The following is a 19,124-nucleotide window of genomic DNA, read 5'->3' on the forward strand; positions in this document are numbered from 1 at the left end:
TTATGAGCAGATTTTTTTCATGGCAGAAATACACTCGGAGGTTTGCCATTGCCTGCCGAGGGGCGACCGCTATTAGAAAAATGTTTTCATTAATTTTGCTTTCACCGAGATTCGAACCAACGACCTCTCTGTGAATTCCGAATGGTGATCACGCACCAACCCACTCGGCTACGAATGCAATAAAAAATGAGGAAAATGAGCAACATTGCCACCACTTAATAATTAAATTAGACGCAAACCCAACAAAACACGCTTTAAATTAGACGCAAACCCACAAAACACGCTTTGAAAGTGAGTTTAGGTATGGAGTTGTGTTTTAATTTTGTATGGGATTTGACAGGAGTTTTGTTTCGTGTTTGCGCTAAGAACACGATAGCGGCAGAGAACACGCTAGCGGCTGCGGTGGAAACTTACTATTAAACTCTCCACAGAAGCGAACTATTGGGTTGGGGAATAAATTCCGAGCGTTTTTATATTTTCTTTTATTTTACAAAGATTTATTTGCTGTTTGGCAAAGGGCAAGTATTCATTCGACAGAACTTTTTCTGCTCTACAAAACCATGTTAATTGTATTTTTGAGTTAATTAATTTTTTATTAGTTTTGAGGCTTAGAAATGGAATACCCAGGAGACAAAAATCAACACTTTCGACACCAGCTCTTCTTTGCTTTGCATCGAGGTCAAAAAGCTGCCGGAGTAGCCCGGGACATTTGCGACGTGTATGGAGAAGGCGAGTAGACAGCACGAAAATGGTTTGCAAAGTTCAAAAATGGCGAATGGCGGCTTAGACGGCGATGACACGTCTCGCAGCGGAAGACCTTCTGAATTCAATGAAGAACGTCTCAAATCACTTTCAAAAGCGAACGGTCCCCAAACCAATCGTAAATTGGCGGGAAAAATGAGCTGTGATCATAAAACGAGTCTCAATCACCTGCATTCAATGGGATTTACCGAAAAATTAGGATCCTAGGTGCCTCACGAGCTCAACGAAAAAAAAAACAAAGAAAGTCGCCTTAAAATTACTTCTCGGCATCTTGCTCGCCATCGAGCAACATGCGGTCATAAACAGCGCTTTTGGAACCGAATCGTTACGGGAGATTAGAAATGGTGCCTATACATCCAAATGAAGCAAAGAGAGAAGTGGTTGGCTCCAGGAGGTACGCCAAAGCCGAGAGTCAAGCCGAATCTTCATACAAAGAAGATCACGAATTGTGTTTGGTGTGGCTGGGAGGGCATGGTGCACAGGGAAATGCTCGGAAAGAATGCCACGGTCAACAAGGAAGTCTACATCGACCAGCTACACCACGGGAATGAAGCTATTCGACTGAAAAGACCTGATCGACATAGTCAAACTGTACTCCTTCACGATAACGCCAGGCCCCATGTTGCACAAGTCGTCAAAGCCGCACTCCGAGAGCCCGAATGGGAAGTCCTTCAGCATCCGCTGTATTCTCCGGGCCTTGTGCCGATCGATTACTATCATTTCCGCTCCCTGTCATACCATTTGAAGGGCGTTACCCTTGATAATATAACAAAGAGATCCTTAAAAACAGACTCACTAACTTCTCTGACACCAGAGACACCACCCATATATAATTGATTAACTTATTGATATAATTATTGTTTTTTGTTAAAATAAAAGTCGGTAAAAACGCTACGAACTTATTCTCAATATCTTGGCATCAACCTTCACAAAACGCTCATTTGGAACCCTCATCTTGAGAAAGTTGCTGCAAAAGCCACAAGAGCATTCTTTGCCTGCACAAGGCTTTTTGGAAAAACATGGAGACTGAGCCCCAGAATGTCTCACTGGACATTCACTACAGTAGGTAAATCCATAGTCACTTACGCTCCCCTGGCATAGTGGCCTAAAGTTAAGCAATGAAAGGCGGTAAATGAACTCAAGAAACTGTACCGCTTCGTCTGCGTCGGCATAACAGGAGTAATGCTCATGCAAACGCTCTCACTGAAGCTTCAGGTGTGGTCATGCATACCGTCGCTTCCCATTCTAATTGAAGAAAAAGCTAGTTTGAGAGCTTTAAGATTAAAAGGCATCTCCGATCTAAAAAGATAGGATCTGAAGGGTCATTTAAAGATCGTAGAAGACTCCTGCTCCTTATAGGGTTGAAACATTATCACCCAAACCCATTCTCTTCAGGAACTTTCAAGTTGTTACTAATGAACGTCCGGCCTGGAAAAAAATTCGATCACCATAGTTCACCACTTACCTGGCTCCCAGATATGGTTCACTGATGGGTGGAAATTAGAAGATGGTAGAACAGGGGCGGAAATCAGTGGGCATAAATTAAAAAAAAAAACGATTACAATATGTTTTTACCCAACAAGCTTCCAGGCAGAAATACATGCATCGAAATATGCGTGCGGGAATGTCACCGTAGGAAAATGAGAGAAACCCATATTTATATACTTTCAAATAGTCAGACAGGGGTCACAAAATCGAAATTTTTTTTCACTCATCTTATAGTAAATCATTTCAAGAATGTTGTGTCAAAATTTTAAGTGGATCGGAGCTGAACTCTCAAAGTTATAGCCTTTGTAGGCACTCTACCACGAATGCGGAGCATAGATAATTTTTCAGAGTCATTTTTTAAAACGCGTTTTTCCCGAAACGACTTCTTAAAAGTCGGTGCCAATCACAACTCCGAAACTATTCAACCGATTCTTTTCAAATTTGGCACACGTTTTCTAAATCAAAAATACCTCCCCCACCCCACTGTTTTTTTTTTTATTTTTTTTTTTTAAGGTTGTTTTTCACTTACAAATATGGCGAAATTTTTCGCCAAAAATGCTCGTTTTACGTTTTTTGCCACCAAAACTACAAAAATGAAAAAAAAAATTTTATTCATGTGGGGGGGACCTTAGTTTCAGGTTCATGTTGGAAACACCAGGTTTCATCACCAGTTCGAATGTTGTAAAGGAAGTGCTCGTCTTTTCTCGACTTTTTAATGAGGTCTTGTGAATGCTGAATTCTGAGCAATTTTTGGTCGTTAGTTAACTTGTGCGGAATGAAACATGCACAGACCTTTCGTAAGCCCAAAATGAGCAGTTAAAATGTGATAAATCGATGTTGTGAAGATATTCAACTCCGATTCCATGAATTTAAACCATGATTTCGGTTCATTTTTGATGAATTTGCGAACAATTTCAATTGAGTTTTCGGTGATTACTGATTTTGGGGCTTTTGGGCCCGTATGTTCATAGCCATTTATGTCCAACTCAATCTCTGAAACGTGTAAACTACTCATGAACTTTGGCATGAGATAGACACCTATCGCCATAAACTTTTTTCCCCAATTCAAATGTTTCGGTAAAGGTTTTACCGATTTTAAAACGAAATTTGATATTAGGTCTTTGTTCGAAACTCGTTTTTGTACCGATAACACAAATATACGGACAATTTAGACGCAATAACATCGCTTTCAGTGAACCGAATGTCACTCAGCTTTTCTGGAAGTCAGCTAGGGATGTAACTTCCAAGGCACCAACTCTTAAAAAGATGGCGCCATCAAAAATATTTTTATTACCCCAGTCTTGTTAATTTTGGACTTCACCTTGTATATAAAGGGTGGTTAAGTTTCAAGGGCCAGTGTTCATTTTGAGTAATTTTTGTAGGAAATTATTGTCATTTCTCTTTATTATGATAATATTGGTATGGCTCAATTACGTACGGAAGAGCCTCGGCGGCACACCTCCATCCGATGGTCCAAGTTTTCGATGACGCTGAGGCATAATTGATGTTAATGTGCCGAATGATCTTATCCTTTAGCTCTTGAATTGTTGCTGGCTTATCGACGTACACCTTTTCTTTCAAATAACCCCAAAGAAAGAAGTCCAACGGTGTCGTTGACGTTTAGGTGTGGCCTAAAATTTAAATTTCGGCCCTTGAAATTTAAATTTATAATTTATATTTATAATTTGTTGGGTGTAACCTCCTCCTATTTGTAGTGTTCCTCTTAATATTTTCCACAAGTGGAGGGAGCTATATTTGAATGTCTCCTTCGAAAGGCAAACGAATTTTCATGAGGAGCTGTTTTATGGCCGAAATACACGCGGAGGTTCGCCATTGCCTGCCGAGGGGCAACTGCTTTTAGAAAAAACTTTTTCTATCACTTGATGTTTCTTGCCCGGGTTTCGATCCTGAACATTATCGAATGGTAGCCTATGGTCGGCTACGGCGGCCCACAAATTCTGCATTTGAAATCAATAAGGGGACGACTTCAAGTCCATCAGCATGCATACATAAAGGGTGTTTTTTTAGAGGTTAGGTTTTCAAGTTAGCACTACTTTTTTCGTAGATGGTCTTTTTGACAGCTGTCACTTGATTTATGCTCAGTTTGGTTTGCCATTTCATAATGAATGGACTTACACCTGAACAACGTTTGCAAATCGTGCAAATTTTTTACGAAAATAATGGTTCGGTTCGCGCGACGCATCGAAGAAAATTTTGTTCAGCGATGAAGCTCACTTTTGGTTGAATGGGTATGTCAATAAGCAAAATTGTCGCATTTGGAGTGAACATAATCCACAAGCCATTGCTGAGACGCCGTTACATCCTCAAAAAGTCACTGTTTGGTGTGCTCTATGGGCAGAGGGAATCATTGATCCATATTTCTTTAAAAATGAAGCCGGCCATAATGTTACAGTCAATGGAGAGCGCTATAGAGCCATGATCAATGACTTTTTCGTGCCTGAATTGGACGATGTTGATGTGGACGACCTTTGGTTCCAACAAGACGGCGCTACATGCCATACAGCCAACGCAACAATCGATTTATTGAAGGAAGCTTTTGGTGAGCGCATTATCTCGCGCCGTGGACCTGTGGCGTGGCCTCCAAGATCGTGCGATATAACACCGCTGGACTATTTCTTGTGGGGCTATGTGAAGTCGCTTGTCTACGCAGGTAAGCCCGAGACGATTGACGTCTTGGAAGAGAATATTCGGCGCGTTATTGCTGACATACGGCCCCAAGTGCTGCAAAAAGTGGTCGAAAATTGGGCCTCTCAGCTGGAATTTATTCGAGCCAGCCGCGGCGGCCACTTGCCCGAAATCATTTTTAAAACGTAATGGCAAACCCTTATCTTTATATAATAATAAAGCTAAATTCTTGGCCATAACATTAAATTATATACGTTTTATTTCATCTTGAAAACCTAACCTCTAAAAAACACCCTTTACATTCATTGTTCAGATTCATAAGTAAAAACACTCTCAGCTGGTTTTCAAAAAAATCGCACAGCTGAAATCATCCAATTCCAAAACGCCCTTTTATGTAAAATGATTACACTACAAAATTACTAAATTTCGTAGAAAATTGTATAAAAAAGTGCAAAAAATGAAGCAAAAATTCAGATATTTCTCAATAAATAGCTTATTATATCTAAGCAAGGCGCATTCATTAAAGGTGGTAGCACTAGACCAACAACAATATTTTGTACTTTTGGCAGTGTTTTCCAGCAAACAAAGAATGAATTCGCCGTGTTTAATTTTGAGCTGACAGCCACATAGACATGGCAAAAGAAAAAACAAAAAAAAGCAAATTAGCTGATTTACTGATACCACTTTTAATAAAATCGGTCCAGTAGTTTTTGGGCCTATTCATTACAACCAAACAAACAAAGTTTTCCTCTTTATAATATTAGTATAGATAATACTGAATTACTTACATATGAAATAGTTTATTCTCAACATTTTTTAAGGCGAATTATCTAATTCAAAGGCTAACAAGGCGATTCAATACTAGGTGACAGCAATAGTGCCAAGGCGAATCAATATTTAAGTCTTGTTAGTTGTCTAATTCGAAATGATGGAATGAAATGAATGATAGCCTATGGGAACGTTGTGTAAAAAATCGACAGTGCGACATCTAGACGCGAAATCATTAGTGAGACACATGAATGGGTTGAAAATACACGTCAGTCTCAATGACAACTCAATTTCCAGCTGAACTTTGTGTTGGTGGATTAATTTCTAGAAATTCCACTTGTTTTTGTTTACGCATTCTAAATAATACGAAAATTATTAATATTGCCAGAGAGGGTGGTGATTATTGTGACGCTGTCACAGGATGGTATACATAGATCGAGGTAAAAATAACAAATTAACTTAGGCTGAATGAATAAAAATAGTTTTTTAATACAATCCTGATTTGCATTAAACAGATGGTCGTGTTTTGGAGCGGCGGCCATGGAGCATAGCACGCGTTTTGGAGATTTTCACAGGCGTTTGGTTTGTGGTGGTCACTTTGTAAGCGAATTTTGTTATTGTAAAATGCAATATATACATATGTATATGTAATTCATTAACGAAAAATTTCAGCTTCAGAACGCTAATGGCCCCCTTCATGAACAACGACAATAACAGCGGTAGTAGCGGCAATCGGCGTGGCGGTTGGGGCTCTGGCGGTGGAGGTGGTGGTGGTCCAGGTGGTGGTGGTGGAGGTCGCGGTGGCGGCGGAGGAGGAGGATTCAACGAAGGTCTACGTCCAAACCGTCGCATTGGTCGCGTGGTGAATACATCAATGGATTGTAATATACCCGGTGGCGGATGAGCACGGTAACGTGTCCAAGCAATTCGTAATGTTGCGGAAAGTATTTTAGATGAAAAAATACTTTCCGTGCGCTTGGACACAGCAGACCCATTCATCAAACCATGCACTGACCAACCTCATCAATAATATCTGCAGTGCAGTGTGCTAAAACGGTTTTGGCATTTATTGCCCTTATGACGAACAACTTTGCAACCCTAAATTGGGAGAAGTTGATTTGAATTTTACAAACTGTTGAAGCATATAAAAGATATTATTAACCTAATGGAACAAGTGGCTATAATAGAACAATATTTAATAGACTAATGGGAATAAAATATATTTTTCTGTTTTCAGTTATCGAATATAATTGCAATAAAAAATCGTATATAAGTGCAATCGCTTCGCTTAATATGCATAATTACTTTTTATTGTGACTATAGAATTCGCGCTGATTAGCTCTATGGTAACTAAGCAAATGGCAGAAAACTGTTGACAAAAAACGCTCCAAGAGTACGAGCAAGAATAGTGGCGCCTAGAGCACACAAATCCCTAACACTAAGTACAGATACCATGATTTCTTATGCGGAGCTCTTCGCCATAATGGAAAATCATATCCAAAAGAAAGGTTCGAGAAAGTAAAAATTAAAATACTTTCGGACAGCCAATCGGTTCCCAAATTCTTGAATAGTTTCACATTCAAGTCAAAAGTCCTAATGGAGTGTAGTAAATGCACTCAACCAACTGGATATTCATAATCAGGTCTCACTGATTTGGGTACAAGGACAGAAGGGACACGAAGGAAACGAGAAGACAGACTTTTATGCCAAAAAAGGAGCAAGAGGGCTATTTGTTGGACCAACCCCATTTTTCGACTTTAACAAAAATAATATAAAACAGGAAACCAAAAAAATGGATTCAAGCAGAAATCAGGGAACACTGGAACGGCACAAGCGGCCGCAACGGCGCACAACGGAGCAAAATCTGGCCTAACCCTAGATAAAAAGGGCCTCAGATGACTCCGTGGAGCACTTACAGGTCACTTTGCCTATAATAAACACTCTAACTCAATAGGATTATCTAGCACTAGTTTATGCAGGTTCTACTGTGATGAAGAGGAGTCTATGGAACACTTAATCACCAATTGTGAGGCATTAGGCCACAGGAGACACGGTTGCTGTAATCGCACCTAGTAGAGGAGGAAGACCTACAATTCCTCCCTCCTGAGGAGCTGGTTCGATTCCCCGGTATACTAAATAATTATAATTAAGTAATTAGGTCCGCACAATAGATCAATCTGGTCGCAGTGCATAATGGCCTTAGTCTGACCCGTACAACCATTACCATTTGAGCAAGTGGCCGTTGTATACTTAGTTAGGCTTTTGAACATTTGTCTAGGAAAAATTTATAAAAGCTCTTCGAAACAATGAAAATATACCTTAATGTACTTTATTAGCTTAACCCTCTACTGCATGGAAATGTTTAAAATAATGAAAATAAATAAAACACCGTAAATTTATGTTGATTGAGGGTAATTTATTGCGTATTTAACAAAAATTAAAAAATTCACTTGGCGGTTTGAAAGAAAAAAATGAAAAAAAAAAAATTTTTGGGAAAAAAATTTATTGGGTGTGGAAACTTGTAAAACAGTTCCTTTTGTCGTTGTAGCACAAGAACACGTTGCACTTTTCGCAAAAGGTGTATGAGCGAAAAGAGCAATCATTTTGACAAAGTTGTCGGTTTTTCATCCATTTCGGGAAATGGCCTATTCCGTCCGTCCGCACAGAACTCAAGGGGAAATCCTGTCGCTTTCTTCTTTTACTGCTGGTAGGTATATTTTCTCTACTTGCCGATAGAGAGTTTGAGGGTGTGGATATAGGTCGTCCTCATTTTTTCAATTTACCAACTTTGCAAAGATTTCCAGCTATTGCAAGTTTGAAGTCAAACAATGGCATATATTCTTTCGACTTTCGACGCCACAAAATCCAAGCATTGACAACGCACATATCAATCATGAAAAAAAAATCTTTTTATATCACTTTTTTGTCCTCAGTTGTATTCTATAAAGGCCTAGTAAAGAATCCAGTAAATCAACGCCACCCATATAATAATTATATACATCAACTGCCCTAGGAGAATTGATTTCAATATACTTCTTCCCTCTTTTACAGTACCGTTTTTTCTTGACATAGGGTGACATCCGACATAGGTTAAAAGAATATTTACCACTTTGTTGTCAAACCAAGTGACGAGACCAAGTTCAACTTCATCAATATCTGCTACTTTTTCAACCATACTTCCACGGCCTAACTTTTTCATTTCTTTTTCGGTTGGCATCTTACAATTTGTTACACGATTTAACCTTACTGTGCCTAAAGGTAATATACCGTTTTTCATTTGGTACACCTGAAGCTTCGGACTATTAAACCAATTATCAAAAAATAGTTGATAGTTTTTTCCTTTTGGTATTGTAGCTGCTAGTCTCGTTACAACATTTCCACTTACTCCTATATTTGGTGCTCCTTCCGGGAATGTATCGCTTTGAGCTCCGGCAAATATATCAAAATCGTAATTGAAACCTGAAGACAAAATTTTTGAATCCCGATGGGGTTTAACTGGATTGTACTGTTTGAGGTGATGGCGGCACTTTGTGGGAATTATTTGTTCATCAACCACTAAATGTTCTTCTTTGGGTACAAGCAACAATCGAGCACGAATTTTGTCTAACAATGGTCGAATCTTAAAGAGCTTATCAAATCCGAGTTCACCTGGTGATCTTATATTTTCATTATTATTGAAGTGTAAAAATCGTTTGATGTTTTCCCATCTGTTACATGTCATTGCGTTACGTACAAATTCTTGGCCAATGAACGTGTTCCAATAATGTCTGGATGATGGTAGTTTTATCAAAGACATGTATATTGTTATGCCTGAAATAATTTTTTTAACTTTTTTACTTGAACTCGCCTATAAACTGATCAATCTCGTTCCGAGAAATATTGGCAGGTTTATTTATATCCATTTGTAATGCAATTAAATTCGATTGTTCTACAATAAAGTTCATCAAATCGTCATTTAAAATAAAATTAAACATATCTGCTGGTGTTTCCAGTTCCTCAATAAAGTCAGGAAGGTTTGAATCTCCTTGAAATGGAAAATTTTCACTGGAATAAGGAGGCAAACAAACTTCTTTCCAAATTGGAGGTCTAGGCTTTTTAGCAGATTTTGCATTTGATGTAGAAGGCTTGTTATAGTCATCTGAGTCATCGGTATCATCAGTCTCTGGTACATAAATATGCTCCTGTTCTGGCGGTTTACTTACAAAGTCTTCTTCGTCGGTATCAGATATGTAGTCATCATCACTTTGATCACCTCTACTCACTTCATAAACATACTTTAAGTTACCATAAAATGATCGTACATTCATTTCTAGGAAATTTCATTGCGATTTATCAAAAAACAAAACAGAAATATGTATACACATATGTTAGTTCATTATTTAACTACTATTAGTGCATGAAACGCCATATATGGCTTCGTCAGTTTTTACAAAAAATCAAACACAAGATACTTAGTTTTCATATAAATTATATTTTTATTCAAAAAATAACTTCACTTTCTATACAAATATATATTTTTTGCTGTAGTCTTGCTTTTATTTTTTATGCAATAGTGCACATAAATCACTTTAAAATTTGCTTTGTTCTCACACTTGAAGCATTCAAAAAAAATAACGGAAAAGGTAGCTAAAACACTTGTTGACAATATTTAGTTTTGCGTATGAGAAGAAAACAAAGCATAGAATGTGATAATTATTATTCTCTTTTGATTAAGTCCCGTTTTTATAAAAATACAACACAATCAAAGGTAAAAGCCATATTTGGCGTTATATGCGGTAGAGGGTTAATGATTGTTTAGTTACATAATTACAAAAGAAATCGCTGAACCAAACTTGCTTGGCACCTGTTGAGTTGAGTCTCCATATATTCTGGTATCATTGAATTAGAATTTTTGACTCAAGTTTTCGCTAAGACGACAATAATTGCTTAATAAACTTTTTTAACAAATTAATAACTTTTAAGCAATAAAGAAATGATAAATTGATGCTCACTCGAAATACTCTTTTTTTTCAAATATTTCTACCATTAAATTCAAGTCACATTCAAGAAGGTAGAGAAGTAGAGAAGGATTAAGATAGAGAAGATCCAGTAACGAATACTTGCCCGAACCACTATTAATTCGTACTTCTACGATTTATTCTCAAAACAAATCCCGTTACAAAATTGTAAACCAATTTTTTCAAAATTTTATTACAGCAAAGTGCAAGTTTCAAGTTACTACAAAATACCATTGATTTTTTGTCGCTAAGGTTTCACGGCGTTTCTTCATTCAAAGTAAATGATGGGTTTTTTTGAAATGAAAAAAAAAAACGCCTAGCTCCGTCAGCAAAAAACAAAAAAAAAAAAAGAGGTTGTCTGTAAAGTCGGTTTGCTGACGATAGTTTAACGTGATAACGTCATAAGAAAATACTGATTGAATGGTTGCATTTTTCAAAAGAAAATTTTAATTTTATTTGTTTGATAGATATTTTGTATGGATATAGAGAATGAGTTAACATTAACATAACATAATATAACATAACATAACACAACACAACACAACACAACACAACACAACACAACACAACACAACACAACACAACACAACACAACACAACACAACACAACACAACACAACACAACACAACACAACACAACACAACACAACACAACACAACACAACACAACACAACACAACACAACACAACACAACACAACACAACACAACACAACACAACACAACACAACACAACACAACACAACACAACACAACACAACACAACACAACACAACACAACACAACACAACACAACACAACACAACACAACACAACACAACACAACACAACACAACACAACACAACACAACACAACACAACACAACACAACACAACACAACACAACACAACACAACACAACACAACACAACACAACACAACACAACACAACACAACACAACACAACACAACACAACACAACATAACATAACACAACACAACACAACACAACACAACATAACATAACATAACATAACATAACATAACATAACATATCATAAAGCATTCACCAACAGCTTCCATTTGATACCCATATTGTACATACACATCCGAAGGTTACCCGGGTCCACGTTTTGACCTATATCTCGAGACCCTATCTACCAATAGGTATCCAAACTATACGGAAACCATCTTCAATACCTCCTTAACAATGTGTGTAAGTTTGGTTTAATTCGGTGCAAAGACACGGCGGGTCCACGTTTTGGCATATATTTCCAGACCCTAGTCATCAATAGGTATGAAAATTACCCCGTATTAAAGCACTTATCAACAGCTTTCATTTGATACCCATATTGTACATACACAACCAAAGGTTACCCGGGTCCACGTTTTGACCTATATCTCGAGACCCCAGTCACGGAGCGGCATGGAAAATACTCTGTACTAAAGCATTCCCCAACAGCTTCAATTTGATATCCATATTGTACAAACACATTCTAGGGTCCACGTTTTGGTCTCTATCTCGAGACCCTAGTCATGGAGCGGCATGAAAAATACTCTGGACTAAAGCATTCACTAACAGCTTCCATTTGATACCCATATTGTACATACACATCCGAAGGTTACCCGGGTCCACGTTTTGACCTATATCTCGAGCCCTATTTCCAAAATAAAATATAATCCATGTTACTCGTGGATGATGTAGCTTTCGAATGGTGAAAGAATTTTTAAAATCGGGCCAGTAGTTTTTGAGCCTATTCATTACAAACAAACAAAGTTTTCCTCTTTATAATATTAGTATAGACAACATATCTTATAAGGTATATGGTAAATATTAAAATACATTTTTTCCTTCATATATAATAAAAAAATTAATAATAATAACACTAAAACAACAGGTATTATTAACAAACTTGGTTTTATTTCAAATTCTTCAAGTAAATCAAATTAATAATAATCAATAAGAAGGCATATGCAAATACAAATACAGTACTATCTCGATAATCCGGACACCCTTAATGTTAGGGGTCGTCCGGATTATGGGGGTGCCCGGATTATAGATGATTTTTTTTTTTTCAACTAAACGTTGTTTTTTTTTAAATGAACATAACGCAATTCAGATATATGTATGTACATAAATAGTTTTATTAAATACAGTACAATCATACTTACATAATAATATGTACATCTGTACATAATCAAACATTTTTTTTTATTTAGTATGTACTATTTCAAAAAAATTATTAATTTTGGTCTGCTGCGAGTTCGCCAGCAACATTTTATCTGCAGTTTCTTTAAATCGTCTTAAAACTAAAATATCCATAGCCGAAGCGTCAATTTGTTCTGCCCATTGTATAGCCTTGGAAAAAATATTTTTTGCTTCACCGCTACTTATAGTATTTACCGCTTCAACTATGGTTCAATCAGAATCAGCTTCTTCTATATTATTATTTTCCTAATAATAATGTCCACTCAATTCAGTTTGTCACTAAAGAATAAACACAACGCGTGATTTATGCTGTTGCATTTCGTATACATATACCATATTGTTGTTAAAGTACCGCTATTTTACGAAAAACTCACAAAGCAAACTAAAAATTAAAATACATATGTATGTACATATTGCGAAGCAAATTTGAAAAATGTCCGGATTATAGAGTAAAAAATGTTAAACTGTCCGAATTTAGCAGTTGTCCGGATTATAGATGTGACCGGACTACCGCGTGTCCGGATTATCGAGATAGTACTGTACGTGAATTTATATATATACATATGCGCATATACATACACATATACGCTCACTTAAGTAGGAGAGAGCAAGATGTCGAACGTTGCCGTTCGTTTGCTTTGTTTGCTTTGTCGTTCGTTCCGCGCTTTCGCTTGCAGTTCATGCAATGCAATGAGCAAGGTAACACTAATGTGAGCAAGGTAACACTAATGAGCAAGGTAACACTAAAGAGCAAGGTAACACTAATATGAGCAAGGTAACACTAATATGAGCAAGGTAACACTAATGAGCAAGGTAACACTAAAGAGCAAGGTAACACTAATATGAGCAAGGTAACACTAATATGAGCAAGGTAACACTAATGAGCAAGGTAACACTAAAGAGCAAGGTAACACTAATGAGCAAGGTAACTACATATGAACAGTAATGAGCAAGGTAACGACACATTTTTTCGTGCGTGCAGCCTGTTAAATCGAATTATAAGACGTTATCACGTCAAAAAACCAATAAAACCGCATACCTAGAAAAATTCTGAAAATACCTATTAAAAAGTGGAAAGTTTTGATGAAATTTTTTATGTATATTTTTTTTAAGATAAATATTAAGTAGTAGCTGTACCCGGCGCGCGTTGCTACGCCAACAACTAAAATAAATTTAAGAAAAATAACTTTGAAGAAAAATCAGTACACAAATATTTAATTCATTCTAAACCATTTTATTGAATTTGTTAGTTTCGAAAAAATTGTGACATTACTAAGTTTAGTTTCAATTCGATGTTTATTGAAGTGCTGTGGGATACACAATATTTCTTGTTTTTCCATCTGGTGCGTAGACGAATAAATCAGAAGGTTTTCCGACACATGAGCAAGCCACAAAGAGCTGTCCATGTGAGAAGCATGGATTCTCCAAATTTAATCCACACACTTGTAACTATTGTCCTTGTGCTTCGTTAATAGCCATTGCGTAAACTAGTGATGGGCAAACTCAGCACATTTGCACTGTGCGGCAGCGTGTGCTTCTGCGTGCTTAAAAGTGCTAGGTGAAGGGGGATAACAAAGCACAGGGAAGAAACGGAAAAATTGAGCGAGTTGTGTCTGTGTTTGTATCCTGAATGAGAGAGCAATTATTCATGAATTCTTACCAGGGATGCCAACTTTTATCTTCATATCAACAAATTTCTAAAAAAATAGGTTTTAAAAAATTTACTTTTTTACTATTAAACTTTCTATTATAATAATGAATTAAGATAATGAAGAACAATAAACAAGCAATTAAACATTTCAAAAGTTCGCGTAATACTGTTTTTGCTTTGCTATATGTAAAGAAGATTAAGACCTCTGAAAATATTCAATTTGAGATTAAATTACAATCTTACATATTGGAAAGCAATGACAGTTAAATCTTCAATAATATTGATCACTGCATATACTGACGAATCTGTAAATTATTTACACTTATCTTATGATTACTTAAATGTTTTTTGAGATCGGATATATTTTTTTAAATTGATGTTTTTTAAATTGAGCTAAGAAATCCAGAAAATCAATTTTTTTAGCAAATTACTTTATAAAATTGCAAACTCTCTTGAGCTACCGAAGTTTGTCAAATGATACCATTTTTTCTTTTATTTTTCATAAAAAGTGGACGTGATTGAAAACTAATTTCGCCTATCTAAATCCAATACACTCTGAAATGCACAACTGTAAATAAAAATAAACAACCAATAGTATATACTTACATATGTATATAAATCATGAATAATAAAATCAACAATTTCCAAAATTGATTCCCACATTTAACAACTGCGGCAACTCTTACTCATAAGTTTTGACATTTCATAAATAAAATCAGTTTTTTCGTGATTTCTTCATTTTTCGACGATATTTTTTGAGACCGTAAGTTACATATTATTGTCGCATAAAAAACCACTAATATTAAGTGTATTTGTATGGTGTGGATGCAGTGAAAGTGCTGAAAATTCTATTTAAAAATTTGAAACGGCGAACGTGAAAACAAAGTGCACAGTGTTCAACTGCCGACAAAAACATAAATTTATTTCTAATGTGTAATATATTATTCTGTTTTAACTTTTCATTTAGATAAGCAAAGTTAAATAAAATATTAAATATAAAACATTTGGTTCAGCATGAGCTAAAATAAAAGAACATTGTTTAATTTGAATCCGAAGTGGAGTGTAACTTTTTTATGAAAATATGTAGACGGAGAATCACAATGCCTTGTATGTGAAAAACGTGTGGTGTGTAAAGTTTTTAACATAAAGAGACATTATGAGCTGCACAGGAGTGAATATGATGAATATGTAGGAGAAGAAAGGAAAAGTATATACAAATCCTTAAGTCTAAACGAAGAGCCCGATTCAGTGTGCCAAATTACAGAAGGTCGGAAAAATTCAAATTATTAAATTTTTTTTTTAATTTCTTAGGAAAGCGAAGATTACGTTGTAGATGCAAAGCGTGCAACTTATGAAATCGCGTTAAACCTTTCTTTAGAGAACCTTTGGACATTATTCCAATGAAAGGGACGACTAAAGGTGAAGATTTATTTCAATGTGTTAATGAATGTACTGAACGCATGGGTGTATCATGGCGAAAAGTGGTTTGCGTTGCCACCGATGGTGCGAAATCCATGAGCGGATGCAAAAAAATTTCGCTAATAATTTTTGTGTATTTTGTCATACTGTGCGCATTGCCATATGCGTGTGATTTGAATTTGAGAGCAACTAAGTACTTACCAAGAATACCCACTCTGCTATGATAATTTCCTCAATGTTTTTTGAAAAAATCCTCTATTTTTTTAATGGAAACATTTATGAATTGTCCTTTTTAACAAAATAAAATGTATAACATGCATTGTTTAAATAAAATATGGCTGGTTGAGATTACTGTTCGCTGTTGTGACCAGCATTCTTTAAAAAAATGCACTAACATAAAAATATACGATATAACATACTTATATGTAAACGAAGACAATTTTTTCATTCAGAAAAATATACACCGATTGTCAGTACAAATTTTCCTCCACATAGTTTAGCAACTATGAAGCTTTGACATGCGAATGTTCAAACTTCTTGATTATAAAATCGCCTATGCTTCTTGATTACAAAAATTATTAAAGCAAATAAAATAGAAATTTGCAAAGATGATGTTAATATTCAAAGAAGCGTTTCCGATAAAAAAAACCAAAAGCATTTTATTATTTAATATGAACGATCAACACTTCGAAATCCCCTAACATGGAATTAAGTACCCTTATCTGGTAACTTTGCTATTGGCAAAGCTTCACTCTCTTTTTTACAAACACATATGCGTTGCTCAGAAGTGATTAATATACGTACACGCCTATTGCTTACCCTTCTGATGTAAGTTTGTCGCCCCCCCATCTAGCACTTTGCTAGCACGCTCTGCTGCGAGCGTGCCACTCTGCTGCCCGTCCCTAGCGTAAACGGTTGAATTCGAATGGCATATCTGTCGGGATCATTGGGATACGTGGCAACAGAACGTCTTCACCTTTGAATTTTCCAGTCAAAATTGTTGCCTCGATAAGATTGTTCATCATTTTCTTGACTGAGAGTCTGGTTCCGTTGCAAAGTCGTGATGGATTTATGTTTCGAAGAAGAATGATGGGTGCGCCAATTTTCAATGTAAGAACGTGCGGCGGCATGCCTGGCAAATCAAGTGAATTCAAGAATTCAGTTGGATAGTTGACAACTTCGTCTTGATTCTCCACAGTATCGATGGACTTATATGTTGTCGTTTCACTGGTGAAGTTGATGGTATTGGCATCGATGTTTTTGGCTGCTCTTATATCACGCGTACTGAGCCACTGATGGTTTTTGTAGTTTTGTGAAATGTTTGGGAAAACTTTTTGCACCAATTCGTCGATGCTTTCTGTGATACATTGTGTAGATTCATCAATTTCAATTCGCCCATTTCCCACATCCAATAATTGTTTTGCAAAATTCCCAGCCGTTGCATCTCGTTGTAGTACACGCATGTTAGTTTTCAAAGTCTTCTGTAAATGACGTCATAGAACTGATGATTTATGACATGCATTAAGTTCATCAGCGGGTGTTGAACGTGGTATAATGGGCAGTGTTTGTCGAAAATCACTAGACAATAAAATAAATGCGCCACCGAAGATCCGTCTTTTTCCTCTCAAATCTCGCAGTGTACGATTAAGCGCTTCCAACGCTTCCTTGTGAGACATTGCACATTCGTCCCATATGATAATTTGACACGTTTGGCGTACTTTTCCCATTCCAGAGTTTTTGCTGATGTTGCATGTTGGTGCCTCAGTGTTTTGCAAATTCAACGGCCGTTTCAATGCTGAATGCGTGGTTCGGCCACCATCCAAAAGAGTTGCTGCAATTCCAGACGATGCAATAGCCAGTGCGATATTATTTTGTGATCGTATGAGTGCATCTATGAAAAACAGTCCACCGCTTTGTTCTGTGATTGCACGCATAATTCTGTCAAATGCAATGCGTTGTTCTGGAATCAACTGCGGAAGATTTGTTCTAACGAATGTCCCCTGTTCGTCAGAATCATAGGGGGTTTCTCGTTGCCAATCACGATCGAAGAGGCTGTTTGCAGATCGGTTTGAATCAGGCATTCCCAGTTGCACCAGTGCATTGTTAGCGATTGTCAAACATATGTCTTCAATCATCTATGAACATGTCATATTCGTTTCATCTGTGTAAAAGTACATGGTCATACTAATTTTTCTGACAATCGGAGCAGAAGTTGCTACTCTATAGCGCCATCTGGTGGCGAGTGGCATCAATGAACATATTCTACAAACCTTCTCCGTGAAAAAATACATTTATATACCATTTTTCATAATAATCGGTCCAGTAGTTTTTGAGTTCATCGATGACATACAGACAAACATTCATTTTTATATATAAGATTATATATATATATATAATTGGCGCGTACACCCGTTTTGGGTGTTTGGCCGAGCTCCTCTTCCTATTTATGATGTGCGTCTTGATATTGGCAGAAATACACTCGGAGGTTTGCCATTGCCCGCTGAGGGGCGACCGCTATTAGAAAAAACTTTTTCTTAATTTTGATCTTTCGCCGAGATTCGAACCTACGTTCTCTCTGTGAATTCCGAATGGCAGTCACGCACCAATCCTTTCGGCTACGGCGGCCGCGGCGGAATTCCTTTCTCTTTATAATGAAATAAACATCCGATCATTTTTATTAAAAAATGGCATTTTTCTTTGAATATCAAAATAACACCTCTTATTGGAAAAACCATTTATATTTCATAAAAATATTTCCTTTCAAGATTATTTCATAAATAAAAACTAATTATTAAAAAAAAACCGTATTATTAGTCATTCGAAACATAGTAAACCAGAAAAACTAATTTTGTGTGAGCACGAGTTTCGGAATTGTCTTCCGCCAACAACAATTTCCACACGACTTAGTACTAATTAAATCAATTTTTAACTTTTTTAAACTTAACTCATCAGATTAGGTTTAAACGTTTGCAAAATACCAGATTCGTGTGCTGGCTGAAAAAAGATGAAGTCGATTTTTACAACTTCCTCACCTTGTCTTGACTCCTATTAGACAGATAAATTTGATTTTAGGTTTGCACTTCAACCTCAAAGTCTTTTGTTCCCTCTACTCACCGCAGTACCTCATCCAAGCCCAGTTCCCTTAAAAGACCTAAGATAGAGGTGGGTTTGGCTGAGCATATGTGCCTTTCCTCTGGCTGCAATTG

General features: G+C 36.6%; 1 protein-coding gene across 1 annotated transcript; it reads left to right on the forward strand.

Moving 5' to 3' along the window:
* The first annotated feature begins 5,930 nt into the window (after positions 1–5,930).
* Positions 5,931–6,958, forward strand: LOC129237790 (glycine-rich selenoprotein-like). The gene is made up of 3 exons (XM_054872722.1): positions 5,931–6,104; positions 6,180–6,264; positions 6,337–6,958. The coding sequence occupies exons 1-3, from the start codon at positions 6,086–6,088 to the stop codon at positions 6,566–6,568; spliced, it is 336 nt and encodes a 111-aa protein (XP_054728697.1). The 5' UTR covers positions 5,931–6,085; the 3' UTR covers positions 6,569–6,958.
* Positions 6,959–19,124: the final 12,166 nt, after the last annotated feature.

This window comes from Anastrepha obliqua, chromosome 2, assembly GCF_027943255.1.
Source record: "Anastrepha obliqua isolate idAnaObli1 chromosome 2, idAnaObli1_1.0, whole genome shotgun sequence".
In the NCBI taxonomy this organism is placed as follows: domain Eukaryota; kingdom Metazoa; phylum Arthropoda; class Insecta; order Diptera; family Tephritidae; genus Anastrepha; species Anastrepha obliqua.

Excerpts from the sequence above, each read along its gene's own strand:
- LOC129237790 (XM_054872722.1), top strand. Across the intron at positions 6,265-6,336 it reads TGGTTTGTGGTGGTCACTTT|CTTCAGAACGCTAATGGCCC; the intron begins GTAAGCGAATTT and ends GAAAAATTTCAG.